General features: G+C 46.3%; 1 protein-coding gene across 1 annotated transcript in view; it reads right to left on the minus strand.

The window, feature by feature from the left end:
- Nucleotides 1-372: 372 nt before the first annotated feature.
- Nucleotides 373-14,304, minus strand: part of BRAF (B-Raf proto-oncogene, serine/threonine kinase) — a 1,688,602-nt gene continuing 1,674,670 nt past the window's right edge. Inside the window, exon 17 of the mRNA XM_030216338.1 lies at nt 373-506. Within this exon, the coding sequence (XP_030072198.1) occupies nt 400-506 (107 nt within the window). The 3' untranslated portion in view covers nt 373-399. The remainder of the gene's footprint in view (nt 507-14,304) is intronic.

The raw sequence follows: 14,304 nt of genomic DNA on the forward strand, positions 1-14,304 counted from the left end.
TGGCCTGCTGATGGCACAGATCTGCTGTAGGGAGTCAGCAATAGAGACTAGCTATATTGTAGGTTTTGAAAGTGGACCTGTCGTTCACTGTAGTGTGCCATAGTCTTCAGCAAATATGCCTGCCTCTGCAGATATTCAGTCTGCAGGATCATGTTGTCCTTCATGGTGGCAACATCTGTGGTCAGCTGCCTGGTGAAGCCCAACATGTTCCTCTGCTTCCTCCTTTGTTTTTCACCATCTTCCTATTCCCCATCCACATCCTTTGCCTTATGGATGGGGAACAGGGGTGAAGGTGGCTGTGAAAAGTTAGCTCCAACTGCAAAAACAGCAGGTTGATGCTCAGTCACCTGCTGCTGCTCTGTAGCTTCCAAGGCCTGGGACTGTGGTGGGTCAGCTGTCTCAGCACTCATGCGTCCAGTCCCCTCTTCTGGAGCCTCCAACTCCTGGCCCTATGATTGAGACCCATGCCACCAAATCCATCTGTGAAGTGCTTGTCTGGGGCTCACCTGTGTGTATAGCAAGAGACAGATATCAGACACATAGACATTGCAGTCTTCACCTGTGCTATACCACACTGCAAAAAAAAAAAAGTAGCTTATGATGTCTATTTCTCAGCCACTCTTGTACTGCACCCACACAGCTGTCTCAAATCTTCTACTCATCTGTGATACCCTATCTGTGGCATTATCAGACCAGATATGCATTCCAGCCAGTGATACCAAATAATATAGACCTCAGCATGCATTCACAGAAAATCTGTGATAATGCAGATATGTGTTTTTAGTCTAACAGAGGAAAGCACATAGTGTGGTTCTCTTTTGGGTATGCATGGCATGGGTGACAAGATGTCACATGTCACACAAAGTGGCACATAAAGTTACAGTTTATTTTATTTGCTATACTGCTTAACCTCAGGTAAGAACAAAGTGTCTACAATATAAATAAAAACAAGTTGGAAAGGAACACCACAGCATTATATGAAAGCGCACCCAGGCAGATTCATACAAAAGCAGTAAACAGCGTTCTAAGTAACCCGGGAAATTCAGTCCACACCCATTTGCACAAGGTGGGGGTGTGGGACTCCAAAAGCTGCCATAAACAGCCTCCCGAACCTCTTTGAAGACTCCTCAGTCCGCCTCTTTGCAGACTCCTCAGTCTGCAGGGTCGTCAGGAGTTTATTCCACAAGGTTGGAGCTAAATAAAAAGAGGGCACCCAAACTAGTGAATGCTTTCTTGACTTTTAACAATGCAGGAACCACCAACTTGAACTCAGTGGCCAATCATAAAGTTCTTTCAGGGGTATAAGGCGCCAGAAGCATCACCAGTGATGAAGGGGAGCCATCATAAAGTGCCATATGAGTAATATCAACAGTGTATTTTTATAGCGGAACCAAATTGGAAGCTAGTGGTAATGGAAATAGAGAGGGGTCAAATGGTCAAACTTATGAGCCCTCCCCAAGAGGCAAATAGCAGTGTTCTTTACTGTTTGTGTCTCTTCAAACTCATCTTTGGTAGACCTACAAGAACAACCCAGCCAATATTCAAAGCAATTTAACCGGGCACAAGCCTCTCTTGCTTGGCTAGATTGCTTATCACCACCTAAGTGGTGATATTCAGCAGCACTTTACCACAGTGCTACTGAATATCATCACAGACCATCCAAGAAAAGTGAGCAGGTCAGGGGCATTGGGAAGGAGCCGGGGGTTATATAGATGCCAGCAATATTCAGTACCAGGACCAGCATAGCTAAGAGGACTAAATTTACCCAGCTAGCTATGTGGGCCCCTGGCACTGAATATTGTCTGGGACCTGCATAACTGGATTTTAATTTCTAAGTGCTGCTGATCCCCCTTCCGCCCACCCCCCCCCAAGCTCCCTTCTTCCTACCCCCTCCCCCAGCCCAGAAGATTCAAAATCCTTATCTCTACCGGAACTTTCCCCCATCCCCACCCTAGTCGATAGGTCCCCCCAGGCATTCCTGATAGCCATGGTGGTCCTAGTGGGATTGATAGAGGCAACAGCAAAGCCCACTTGCACCTGACCCTTCCAGCTGTCACTGGAAAATGGCTGCTGTGACCTCTCACACAGCCTTGTGGTACTACACAAGTACCACGAGCTGTTGTGAGAAGTTGCAACAGCCATTTTCCAAAGGCAGCCACCAGGGACAGGAGTGAGTGGGCTTTGATCCTGCCCCTGTCACCCCTACTAGGAGCACCAGGGCTGTCAGGTCAGCCCAGGGGGGGCGCTATCTGGACTAGGGTGGGGGTGAGAGGGCATTACGAGGGGGGAGGAGGATTTTGAGTCTCATGGGCTGGGAGGGGGATTGGTAACACCGAGAAATTAAACCCCAGCCGATATTCAGCTGGGGCCTGCATAACTGCACTATGCGGATCCTGGCTGGAAATCAGCCAGGATCCACATAAGCTCCTGAGGCCAACCGCACCAGAATTATCTCCCAATATTCAGTGCCGTTGCACGGACATGGCCCAGCACTGAATATTTGAGGCTAATTAAGCCAGTGACGGTTAGCATTAAAAAAAAGAACGCTGACCACCACCGGCTGAATATCAGCCAGAACATTTCCATAATTGAGCATAGGCATTAATCTAGCATGGATTAAAATATAAAAAAGATTCATCAGAAAAATTATGTATCGCATGCAATTTGCACAAAACAAAGAATCTCTTTTTTCATTACTACTGATATCTGGTACTCAAATACAAGTATGGCATCAAAACTCACACCAAGACATTTAAAACTTGGTAACCTCTAAAAACAGGAGACACATTCAGACATTCTCTATACTCTGTAAACCAGCAAGCTGTAGTTTTAGATATATTAAGTGTCAACCAATGGTCAATCAGTCACTGAGAAACTGAGGACAAACAGGACGTGAGCATACTCATGTCTATGGAAACAGAAGAAACACGAGTTACTAACAATAAATCATCAATGTAAGAGTATCCACTAACGGTAGAAAAACTTTGAATTAATGATAGCAATGGGCTCAGATAGATGCAGATTTGATAGAGAAGAACCCTGTGGGACTCTACAATCCAAAAGCTTACAGTGAGATAGCTCTTCACCCAGAGAAACCGAGAAACTCCAACCCAGTAAAAAAAAAGAGAACCATATAAACACCATTCCCCCAATCCCTAACCATTGTAATCTATCAAGTGATGGTCTGGACCCCTGGGTCCAGGTTGAAAATGATTATGAAGAGCTGCCCAGGAATTTAATATAACAATTAAATCAGAGGAAACAAAAAGCTTGTAGCTTGATGATTCTGCTTACAGCAACTAAAATGATAATAATTTACTGAACATTGAGCTAATGTTGAAATAACTTGAGATCGATGCTAGACATAACACATATTTCTGAGGTTAGCAGAATGATAAAGAACATGAACCCGTGTCCCTGATCAGTAAATTTAATTACAGTTTGCTTTGGGAAATCATAGATTTGTCAGCATTAAGTGATTTAAGATCCATTGCCTGACTAGACACTTGACAATGAATTAAAAAAAAATAAAATATAGGTCAGATTATTACTAATATGCTAGAAGGACAACTGCTGACATATTCTGATATTACAACAATTTGCCATGATTATGTTGAAATTTCATGAGAAAGGTAATGATTAATGAGTAATGTTTTCCATATGATGCTGATAACATGTGATTGGTTAATGATGTGGCATTGATTGCTTACCAATAAAAAGAAGAGGGCTGAAGTGTATCTCTGATCCAGCCCTGTAGAATCCCTACATTTCAAGAGACTCAGAAGTTCACTCCACATTGGCCTTTGCTTTTATTTTATATATATTTTGTGTATGTGCTTTATTTCCATTTCACTTGACCTCTTCAGGGGAATCTAGGATAAAGAACTGATAGGTTCCCTGATGGGGGATGGCATATAAAGATCAACCTAACCCTACACGCTTTCAGCTGGTACCGTGATCGTATTCTAATTCCCCAGGAGACATCAATGGAAGAAGACTCAGGTAATATCACTATACTTTATTATTATGGGGTCTCTTTGTTCTAAGACATCTAATGATACGGAAGTTCTGCAGGATATTATTAAGCAAGCTACCACTAAGGGTGGACCAATTAGTGTTATGTTCAAAAGTCATGGTAGTGCAGCTCTCGTTCCTATCCCTAGGTGGCACCATATTACTGCCGGTCTTCAAAGACTGCAGTTTCCCCTTACTGGGACTTTCTCAGTGGAGAAACTGTCTTATCTGGCTACCCAATTACAATTGGAGTGTCATGCTAAGGATAGGAAAAATTATGACTGGCAGATTCTCTGCTGGTGGCAAGAGACAGCACAGAATCAGAAGAGAGAATCAGATCTCAGTGTAGATCTGAAACTGGCACAAAAGTTAGAAAACTTGAGGACACAATACAACAGTTAACTATGTCCATACGTCAAAAGGATAAGAATAATACCCTGGGGTTTCTTCCCCTTCTTCCCTTGGCAGTGCCTAATACACCCCCCAGCTATACTGACGAGGTCTGTATATTAAGCATGACGCCAGTGTTAAAGAGGAAAAAGAAGCAGATGATTTAAAGGAGTGTATTGCAACTGTTATCTCAATGCTGCCTCAGACTAATAGTAAACACTATGAAAATTGTAAGGATTTGAATGATCTTGGTATTATAAGAATCATGTTCAATCAGTTACGAACAGAAATGGCAGATGCCAAAAGTAAAGCAAAGGAGTACTGTGAATGAAGTAAAGATATTGTTGTCAAATTAATAGAATTAGATTATGGGGGGACACTGTAAAATATTTCAGGATGAAGCACCCCTGAGAGTGTATGATATTGAATGGCATAGAGGGGAATAATCGAATGGCGCCGGCGAAATTGATGGCCGGCTATCTTCGGGCCCGACACCATGTGGGCGGAGCCAAGCATATTTTTGAAATACGCTTGGCGCCGGCCAAATCGCTCGCTGGGTATAGAATAGGATCGCCGGCGGATTGCCGGGTTTAGGTAAGATGGCCAGCTACGATTTTCAGCCATAATGGAAACCGGACCCGGCCATCTCAAACCCGGCGAAATCCAAGGCATTTGGTCATGAGAGGAGCCAGCATTTGTAGTGCACTGGTCCCCCTGACATGCCAGGACACCAACCGGGTACCCTAGGGGGCACTTCTAAAAATGTTTTAAAAATACACAAATAGCTCCCAGGTGCATAGCTCCCTTACCTTGGGTGCTGAGCCCCCCAAATCCCCCCAAACCCACTCACCACAACTCTACACCATTACCATATCCCTTATGGGTGAAGGGGGGCACCTACATGTGCGTACAGTGGGTTTTGGGGGGGTTTGGAGGGCTCAACTCTTAGCACCACAAGTGTAACAGGTAGGGGGGGGGATGGACCTGGGTCTGCCTGCCTGAAGTGCACTGCGCCCATTAAAAAACTGCTTCAGGGTCTTGCATAATGCTGTCAGGGAGCTGGGTATAACATTTGAGGCTGGCACAGAGGTTGGCAAAAAGCGAGGTTACTAACCTGTAGCAGGTATTCTCTGAGGACAGCAGGCTGATTGTTCTCACGATTGGGTGACGTCCACGGCAGCCCCAGGATCGGAAGATCTTCCTAGCAACAGAAGTTTGCTAGCTCTCGTGTGTCCTGTGCGAATCGCGCATGCGCGACCGTCTTGCCACTCATATAGCGAACGTGCTCCCCAGTCCAGTGAAAAGCAAAAGATAAGGGAAGACACAACTCCAAAGGGGAGGAGGGCGGATTTGTGAGAACAATCAGCCTGCTGTCCTCGGAGAATACCTGCTACAGGTTAGTAACCTCGCTTTCTCCGAGGACAAGCAAGCTGCTTGTTCTCACGATTGGGGTATCCCTAGCCCCCAGGCTCACTCAAAACAACAAACATTGGTCAATTGGGCCTCGCAACGGCGAGGACATGACTGAGATTGACCTAAACAGAAACAACTAACTGAGAGTGCAGCCTGGAACAGAATAAAAATGGGCCTAGGGGGGTGGAGTTGGATTCTAAACCCCAAACAGATTCTGCAGCACTGACTGCCCGAACCGACTGTCGCGTCGGGTATCCTGCTGTAGGCAGTAATGAGATGTGAATGTGTGGACTGATGACCATGTCGCAGCCTTGCAATCTCTTCAATAGTGGCTGACTTCAAGTGGGCCACTGACGCTGCCATGGCTCGAACACTATGAGCCGTGACATGGCCCTCAAGAGTCAGCCCAGCTTTAACATAAGTGAAGGAAATGCAATCTGCTAGCCAATTTCAGATGGTGTGTTTCCCAACAGCCACTCCCCTTCTATTGGGGTCAAAAGAAACAAACAATTGGGTGGACTGTCTGTGTGGGCTTGTCCGCTTCAGATAGAAGGCCGATGCTTGCAGTCCAATGTGTGCAACTGACGTTCAGCAGGGCGGGTATGAGGACGGGGAAAGAATGTTGGCAAGACAATTGACTGGTTAAGATGGAACTCCGACACCACCTCTGGCAAGAACTTAGGGTGAGAGAGGGAAATGACGTCACGATCCAAGGTGGCGGTTTAATTGAAGAGCTCTGCTGGGGCTGATAAACAGTGGTGCCAAAAAACTTACCCTCACGACGTGCGACGGATTGGGAGAGCAGGAGGGCGTCCCACCGAGTTATGCCACCTAAAAAAACATTGGAGCAATATCGGTATACGCCAGAATGTCGCGAAAAAGAGAGAGAAGGGAAAGCGGGTCCGGAGCTGAGAGGATCCAAGATGGCAGCGGCCCGCACCTCGCAGGAACCAGCGGTACGGGGATAAGAGAAGGCAGAGGCTGCTAGCATGCTGCATTCTGATGTCGCGGAGTTGCTGCAGGAGTTAAGAACAGACTTTGCAGGAATCAGATCGGATATTCAGAATGCCCTTAAAGATATAAGAGCAGAGATTCACGAGTTGGGGTCCCGAGTGGGCGAGGTGGAAGAGGGGATGGTGGCCCTGCAGTCAGAGGTGGACTCAATGCGGCGGAAGGCGGCTGAAGACCAGAGGGAATTGAATCAGCTCAGGGACCAGGTTGAAGACCTAGAAAATAGGTCACGACGTAATAACCTCAGATTCAAAGGTATCCCTGAGCTTGATATTTTTGCTAACTGTGAAGCAGTAATTAAAGAACTTTGTCAGCATATTTTGAGGCTTGGCTCAGAAGCTCACCCCCCTGAGATCTGGATACAACGGGCACATAGAGCGCTGGGTCCACGCAGGGACTCCCAACCTCGAGATGTGGTTGTGTGCTTTTTGGACTTTCCTATAAAGGAGCAGATCTTGCGACAGGCCAGAGAGAGTAAGGAAATTACTTGGAAAAACTATAAAATCGAGGTTTTTCAAGACCTGGCCCGCACGACATTGTTGAAACGCGGAACATTTAAGGAGGTCACTAGGTTTATGCGCTCTAAAGGGATCAAATATAGATGGTTGTTTCCCTTTGCAGTTTGGATCTCACTGGATGGGAAATCACGCAAAGTCATAACACCGGAGGAAGCGTGGTCGGCATTGCGGGCCCTGGGATGTACAGAAGTTCCGGAGCAGGGCCCGGATCAGCGGACCTCAGCTGAACCGAGACGGGATTCTGCCTGGCAAGTGGTGGTCGGGAGAGGAAAGAGTAAGGATAAACAGGCGTCCTAAAGTGAACATTGTAGCAGACCACACAATTGCCTGGGTGACTCTGGTTTACTTTGTTGGGCTGGAAAAGTCTTTTTGGAAGTTTCGTGTATGAGGACTGGCAAGAGTGTGGAGGTATTGGAAAGTCCCAGCTACCGATTCACATACATGCCCACCCAGACCGCATCGCCGTTTCATCTCCTTCAGAAGGCTTCCCACTTAACCTGGACATTGTAGCAAACTAATTGAACTTTCCCTTCCTACCACACGCTCCTATTAAGTGTAACAGGCCCCCATATGAGCCAGATTGACCCCCTGCATAGTGTTGCTGGATATTGGGATCTAGCGCCCGACGATTGTATTCTTTGGGATCCCAATTACAGATATCATTTGTTGTGTGAGCCCCTATTACACGCCTCCGGTCCTGGCCCCGCCAGAGTTGTACAACATCTCGCCTCGATACTTCACAACGCAGTAACAGTAAAGGTAGCACGAGGTACTCTCCCATTCATTAGACCTCATACAGGTGAAGAAGTTATCTTTTGGATTGTCACTTATAAGCTTTATTGAACAGATTGGTTGCCTTGGCTTTTCGTTAGAAAAGTCGGGAACAGACTCCTTGAGAAGTATTGCATCTCACCAGACGGCAAGGGTTCATTTGCCGCAGTCCGTTTACACCCGTGACATATAAATATATGTCCCACAGAAGAATAGATAACCAGCATTCACCGCCACAAACAGTACCTTCCCTTGAATTCCCACCATTGTCACCTTCCGACTTCTGGGATTCAGTAATTCCTGAACCCCCGAATCACTTTTCAGATCCTCGAGGGTTAAGATATCCCCACTGGGACCCAGCTCCATAGGACGATCCCAGTTGGGATCCCTTTACCCGGTATCATACACTGTGTGAACTCTTACTTGAAAGTTGGACTATTGGCCCCAGTCGGACTGTCATTCATACCCTTGCATTGTTTGGAGGAAGTTTAGGTTTACAAGTAGAACAGACTGAAGTGCCCCTAGTGAGACCAGAAACTCGTGAGGTAGTAGATTTCTGGTTAATCACATACGGTGTGCTTAACACTGATCAGATACCCTTTCTATTCATTAGAGAGGTAGGATCAAGAGCTTTGGAGGTATTTAGCCTTTTTGAAACAGGTAGTCCCACCGAAACAGGAGCTACTAGAATTTATCCACCTCACACAAGTAACACCTAATGATATATCAGTTCTTGGTGTATTTTGGAATAGTGATTGTTGTAATTGCAGCTCTTGCTAAAACCCTAGGACTAATTTTGTTACTCACATTATTCATTACCCATCAATTGCCATTCTTACAGTCCTGATATGGTATTTAATCATGAAAACTGCCAACATGATGTGCCTAGTCCTCCTACTATGTGTGTTCACCATGCCCATTGTACAAGGAATGCAGGCACTAGAAAGTTTAATTCAGAAAATGATGCCTAATAACAAAATAACATTAGCTACAACTAAGAAGACGATTACAATAACCCTCGATGTGTGTGCTTACACTGCGTGTGGTGAACATCCTGTGCAGCAGGGGCGTAGCTACGGGTGGGCCTGGGTGGGCCCAGGCCCACCCAATCTCGGCCTGGGCCCGCCCAGTCTTTTGGGACCCTCACCTACCACGACGACGATGACGACTTCGTTTTTTTGCCCGCAGCGGCCAGCGGACGTAAAAGCAGCAAGTAGCGAGCCAGTCTCGACTCCGCGTCCTTCGCTTCCTGCCCTCTCAGTGTCCCGCCCGCCTGAAAGGAAATGACATCAGAGGAAGGCGGGATGGCACAGAGAGAGGGCAGGAAACGAAGGACGGAGTCGAGACTGGCTCGCTGCTTGTTGCTTTTACGCTGCAACTTCGGGAGAGGAAGTGAGCCAGCCAGAAAGAAGCGATTTGCTTTCCACTCCTCCGCGCAGCCATCGCCGTTCGCTCAAAACACAGGGCAAGCAAACCTGCTGCATCCACGTTGTCGTTCTTTTGAGGGGGGGGGCAGGGGAGATGCCAGATAGAATGGGGAAGGGGATTGAAATAAACAGGATGGGCAGGGGAGAGATGAGAATTGCCAGACAACAGGGATTGATGGAGGGGGCAAGGCAGAGAGGAAATTTGCTGGAGATGGATGGAGGAGAAGGCAGGGGAGAATGGAGAGTTGCTGGACGGAGCGGAGGGCAGGGGAAGGGGAAGGAAGAGAATTGCTGGACATGGCTAGATGGAGGGAAAAGGGGAGAGAGGCAAGATGGTGGAGGCTATTATTAAGAATAAAATTGCAGAGCATATACAAAAACATGGACTGATGAGACAAAGTCAGCACGGATTTAGTGAAGGGAAGTCTTGCCTCACCAATCTAATGCATTTTTTTGAGGGGGTAAGCAAACATGTGGACAATGGGGAGCCGGTTGATATTGTATATCTGGATTTTCAGAAGGCGTTTGACAAAGTGCCGCACGAAAGACTCCTGAAGAAATTGCAGAGTCATGGAATCGGAGGTAGGGTATTATTATGGATTAAGAACTGGTTGAAAGATAGGAAGCAGAGAGTAGGATTGCGTGGCCAGTATTCTCAGTGGAGGAGGGTAGTTAGTGGGGTCCCGCAGGGGTCTGTGCTGGGTCCGTTGCTTTTTAATGTATTTATAAATGACCTAGAGATGGGAATAACTAGTGAGGTAATTAAATTCGCCGATGACACAAAATTATTCAGGGTCGTCAAGTCGCAGGAGGAATGTGAACGATTACAGGAGGACCTTGCGAGACTGGGAGAATGGGCGTGCAAGTGGCAGATGAAGTTCAATGTTGACAAGTGCAAAGTGATGCATGTGGGTAAGAGGAACCCGAATTATAGCTACGTCTTGCAAGGTTCCGCGTTAGGAGTTACGGATCAAGAAAGGGATCTGGGTGTCGTCGTCGATGATACGCTGAAACCTTCTGCTCAGTGTGCTGCTGCGGCTAGGAAAGCGAATAGAATGTTGGGTGTTATTAGGAAGGGTATGGAGTCCAGGTGTGCGGATGTTATAATGCCGTTGTATCGCTCCATGGTGCGACCGCACCTGGAGTATTGTGTTCAGTACTGGTCTCCGTATCTCAAAAAAGATATAGTAGAATTGGAAAAGGTACAGCGAAGGGCGACGAAAATGATAGTGGGGATGGGACGACTTTCCTATGAAGAGAGGCTGAGAAGGCTAGGGCTTTTCAGCTTGGAGAAGAGACGGCTGAGGGAGATATGATAGAAGTGTATAAAATAATGAGTGGAATGGATCGGGTGGATGTGAAGCGACTGTTCACGCTATCTAAAAATACTAGGACTAGAGGGCATGAGTTGAAGCTACAGTGTGGTAAATTTAAAACGAATCGGAGAAAATTTTTCTTCACCCAACGTGTAATTAGACTCTGGAATTCATTGCCGGAGAACGTGGTACGGGCGGTTAGCTTGACGGAGTTTAAAAAGGGGTTAGATAGATTCCTAAAGGACAAGTCCATAGACCGCTATTAAATGGACTTGGAAAAATTCCGCATTTTTAGGTATAACTTGTCTGGAATGTTTTTACGTTTGGGGAGCGTGCCAGGTGCCCTTGACCTGGATTGGCCACTGTCGGTGACAGGATGCTGGGCTAGATGGACCTTTGGTCTTTCCCAGTATGGCACTACTTATGTACTTATGTACTTATGTACTTATGGCTGGAGATGGATGGATGGAGGAGAGGGCAGGGGAGAATGGAGAGTTGCTGGATGGAGCAGAGGGCAGGGGAAGGAGGAGAATTCCTGGACATGGATGGATGGAGGGAAAAGGGGAGAGAGGAAATTTGCTGGGTATGGTTGGATGGAGGAGAGGGCAGGGGAGAATGGAGAGTTGATGGACGGAACGGAGGGCAGGGGAAGGAGGAGAATTGCTGGACATGGCTAGATGGAGGGAAAAGGGGAGAGAGGAAATTGGCTGGAGATGGATGGATGGAGGGGAGGGCAGAGGAGAGAGGAGAATTGCTGGACGGAGCAGAGGGCAGGGGAAGGAGGAGAATTGCTGGACATGGATGGATGGAGGGGAAAGGGGAGAGAGGAAATTTGCTGGGTATGGATGGATGGAGGGGAGGGGAGGGCAGAGGAGAGAGGAGAATTGTTGAACATGGATGGATGAATGCAGGGGACAGAGGACATTTGCTGGATATGGGTGGATGGAGGAGAGAGCAGGGGAGAATGGAGAGTTGCTGGATGGATGGAGGGAAGGGAAAGAAGTCAGGGAGGAGATGCACATGGATGGAGGGGAGGGAAGAGAGGAGAAATGCTGGACATGGATGGAGTGGAGGGCAGGGAAGAGAAGGAAAAATGTTGGACAAGGATGGAGGGGAGGGAAGACAGAGGAAGTAGAAGCACATGGATGGAGGGGAGTAAGGAGAAATGCTGGATATGGATCAAGGGGAAACTGCTGAGTTTAAGGGCTGGTTTGGAACACGTTGAGGGCAGATACTGAAACTCGATTAAGGTTAGGGACAGGGCTACAGATGGTAGACAGGACACATAGGACACAGGAGGATGGTGGACATGGTGAGAGAAAAAATATCAGATGGAAAGAAGACACTGCATGAAACAGAAGACACTGGGACCAAAGCAAATAGATCAGACAACAAAGGTAGAAAAAAGTATTTTATTCAGAATTTATTAATTGGAATATGTCAGCTTTTGGAAATGTACATCTGTGATATTTTGCATGTAAGTTTCAATTTTTCTGGTATTGCTGCATGCTGAGTCAGACTTCTTGAGTTAACTTTCCAGTTCAGTATTTTGCCTTCATATTTTTTGATTTCTAGTTCCTTGTGTCATGTCTGTTGTGTCATGTGTTTTTCATGTGTGATCAAGGTGCAGTATTCTGCTAGCGTGTAGTATTTGCAGCCCTTTTTGTTTTGCTTTTTTTTTTCACGAGGTAGTGTATTGGTGTTTAAGAGCCTAGTGTAATTACAGTTCTGCCTTTTCAAGCATAAGGTTGTAGCTCGTCCTGTCCTTGGAATTAGTGCTGTTATGGTTTAGTAAGGATATGAGTGTGTTTTTGCACAAGTTTGTGTATAGCATTTTGCAGTGGAGAGATTGTGGGATAATGTAATTATATTTAAAAATATAAATTTTTCCATTAAGTATGTATGTGGTTATACTGATGCAGGGCAGCTGTTGGGCATCAAGTGAATTCTAAGGCATTATTTTGTAGGATCCCAAGAGACGCTACTCAAACTTATTTAGACAGTGCGTGCCCACCCATATTAGCTCTGGGCCCACCCAAAATCTCAGGTCTGGCTACGCCACTGCTGTGCAGCAATATCTGTCAGCTTTTGAGATATACCTGTGTCCCTTTTCCACATGTGGAAGTTGGGCAGAAGTATGGTGGTACACAGGTACATGGGTTCCCTATTCAGGTAAAGAGATTCCAGAACTCAAAAAGAGTATTTCTATTATGAAACCACGAGTGCTTACTAATTGTCCAATGACCAAGTGCAATCAAGTGGCTATCACTTTCAGAGGAGTAACTGCTGTTACGTACAGAACCTATTCCTTAGGAATAGATACCACAGGCAGGGATCCTATGGGCATATTTCAGATTATTCCCCCTCCCCAACCTGCAAGAAACCCTTTAATGCCAACCAAGATCCCAGAAGTAAAGATTCCCTATCAAGTTGTACCGATTAATAACTCCAAAGATTTAATTGCACTAGAAACTGGGTTTGGGGATACAAATCTGTGGCTCGAATGGGCCCACTATACTACAGCGAGTCTGAATGTTTCTAACTGTTATTTTTGCGCCCATGCAAGGGCAGAACCTACAGTAGTCCCTTTTCCTTTCGATCTTTACAATGATCCAGATGGTTTTTCGTGTACGTTAGAGCTATTGCAGGTAAAAGAAGAAATTAATCAGTCTTGTCAACATCTTGACAAACATCACCCCTACTTGCCCCCTCGGCTGAGGGTACCACCCGCATTCAGAATTCCAGACCCTGCCACAAGGTATCATACATGTCTGGACCGATATGCAGTTAAAAACCCACGGTTTCTGGGAAATTTGACCAATTGCAGTACCACCCTAGGAAAAGGGGCTCTGCGAGGTCTGAACCTCACAGACTTTTAACAGGCTAGAGCCAATGTATGGTGGTATTGTGGAACCCACACCATCCACCATACACTTCACAGAAGTTGGACAGGAAGATGTGCCCTAGTCAAATTGGTAATTCCAATCATTATAGCATCTTTGATTCCTCCTCATAGCAGCTCTTCCTCATGAGTGAAGAGACATGCAATGCCTGGATCTTTTGATGATCGGGTCTATATAGATGCAATTGGAGTTCCAAGAGGGGTCCCTGATGAGTTCAAAGCTAGAAATCAGATTGCTGCAGGATTCGAATCTGCCTTCTTTTGGTGGTCGACCATCAACAAGAACGTAGATTGGATTAACTACATATATTACAACCAGCAGAGATTTGTGAATTATACTAGAGATGCGGTTCAAGGAATTGCAGCGCAGTTAGATGCCACTAGCAGAATGACGCTTGAAAATCGATTAGTGCTTGACCAAATGCTTGCGGCAGACGGCGGCATATGTCGCAAAATAGGTACACAGTGTTGCACCTTTATCCCCAACAACACTGCACCAGATGGGTCAATTACCAGAGCTTTGAAAGGCCTTACCTCACTGT

Source organism: Microcaecilia unicolor, chromosome 10, assembly GCF_901765095.1.
Source record: "Microcaecilia unicolor chromosome 10, aMicUni1.1, whole genome shotgun sequence".
In the NCBI taxonomy this organism is placed as follows: Eukaryota; Metazoa; Chordata; class Amphibia; order Gymnophiona; family Siphonopidae; genus Microcaecilia; species Microcaecilia unicolor.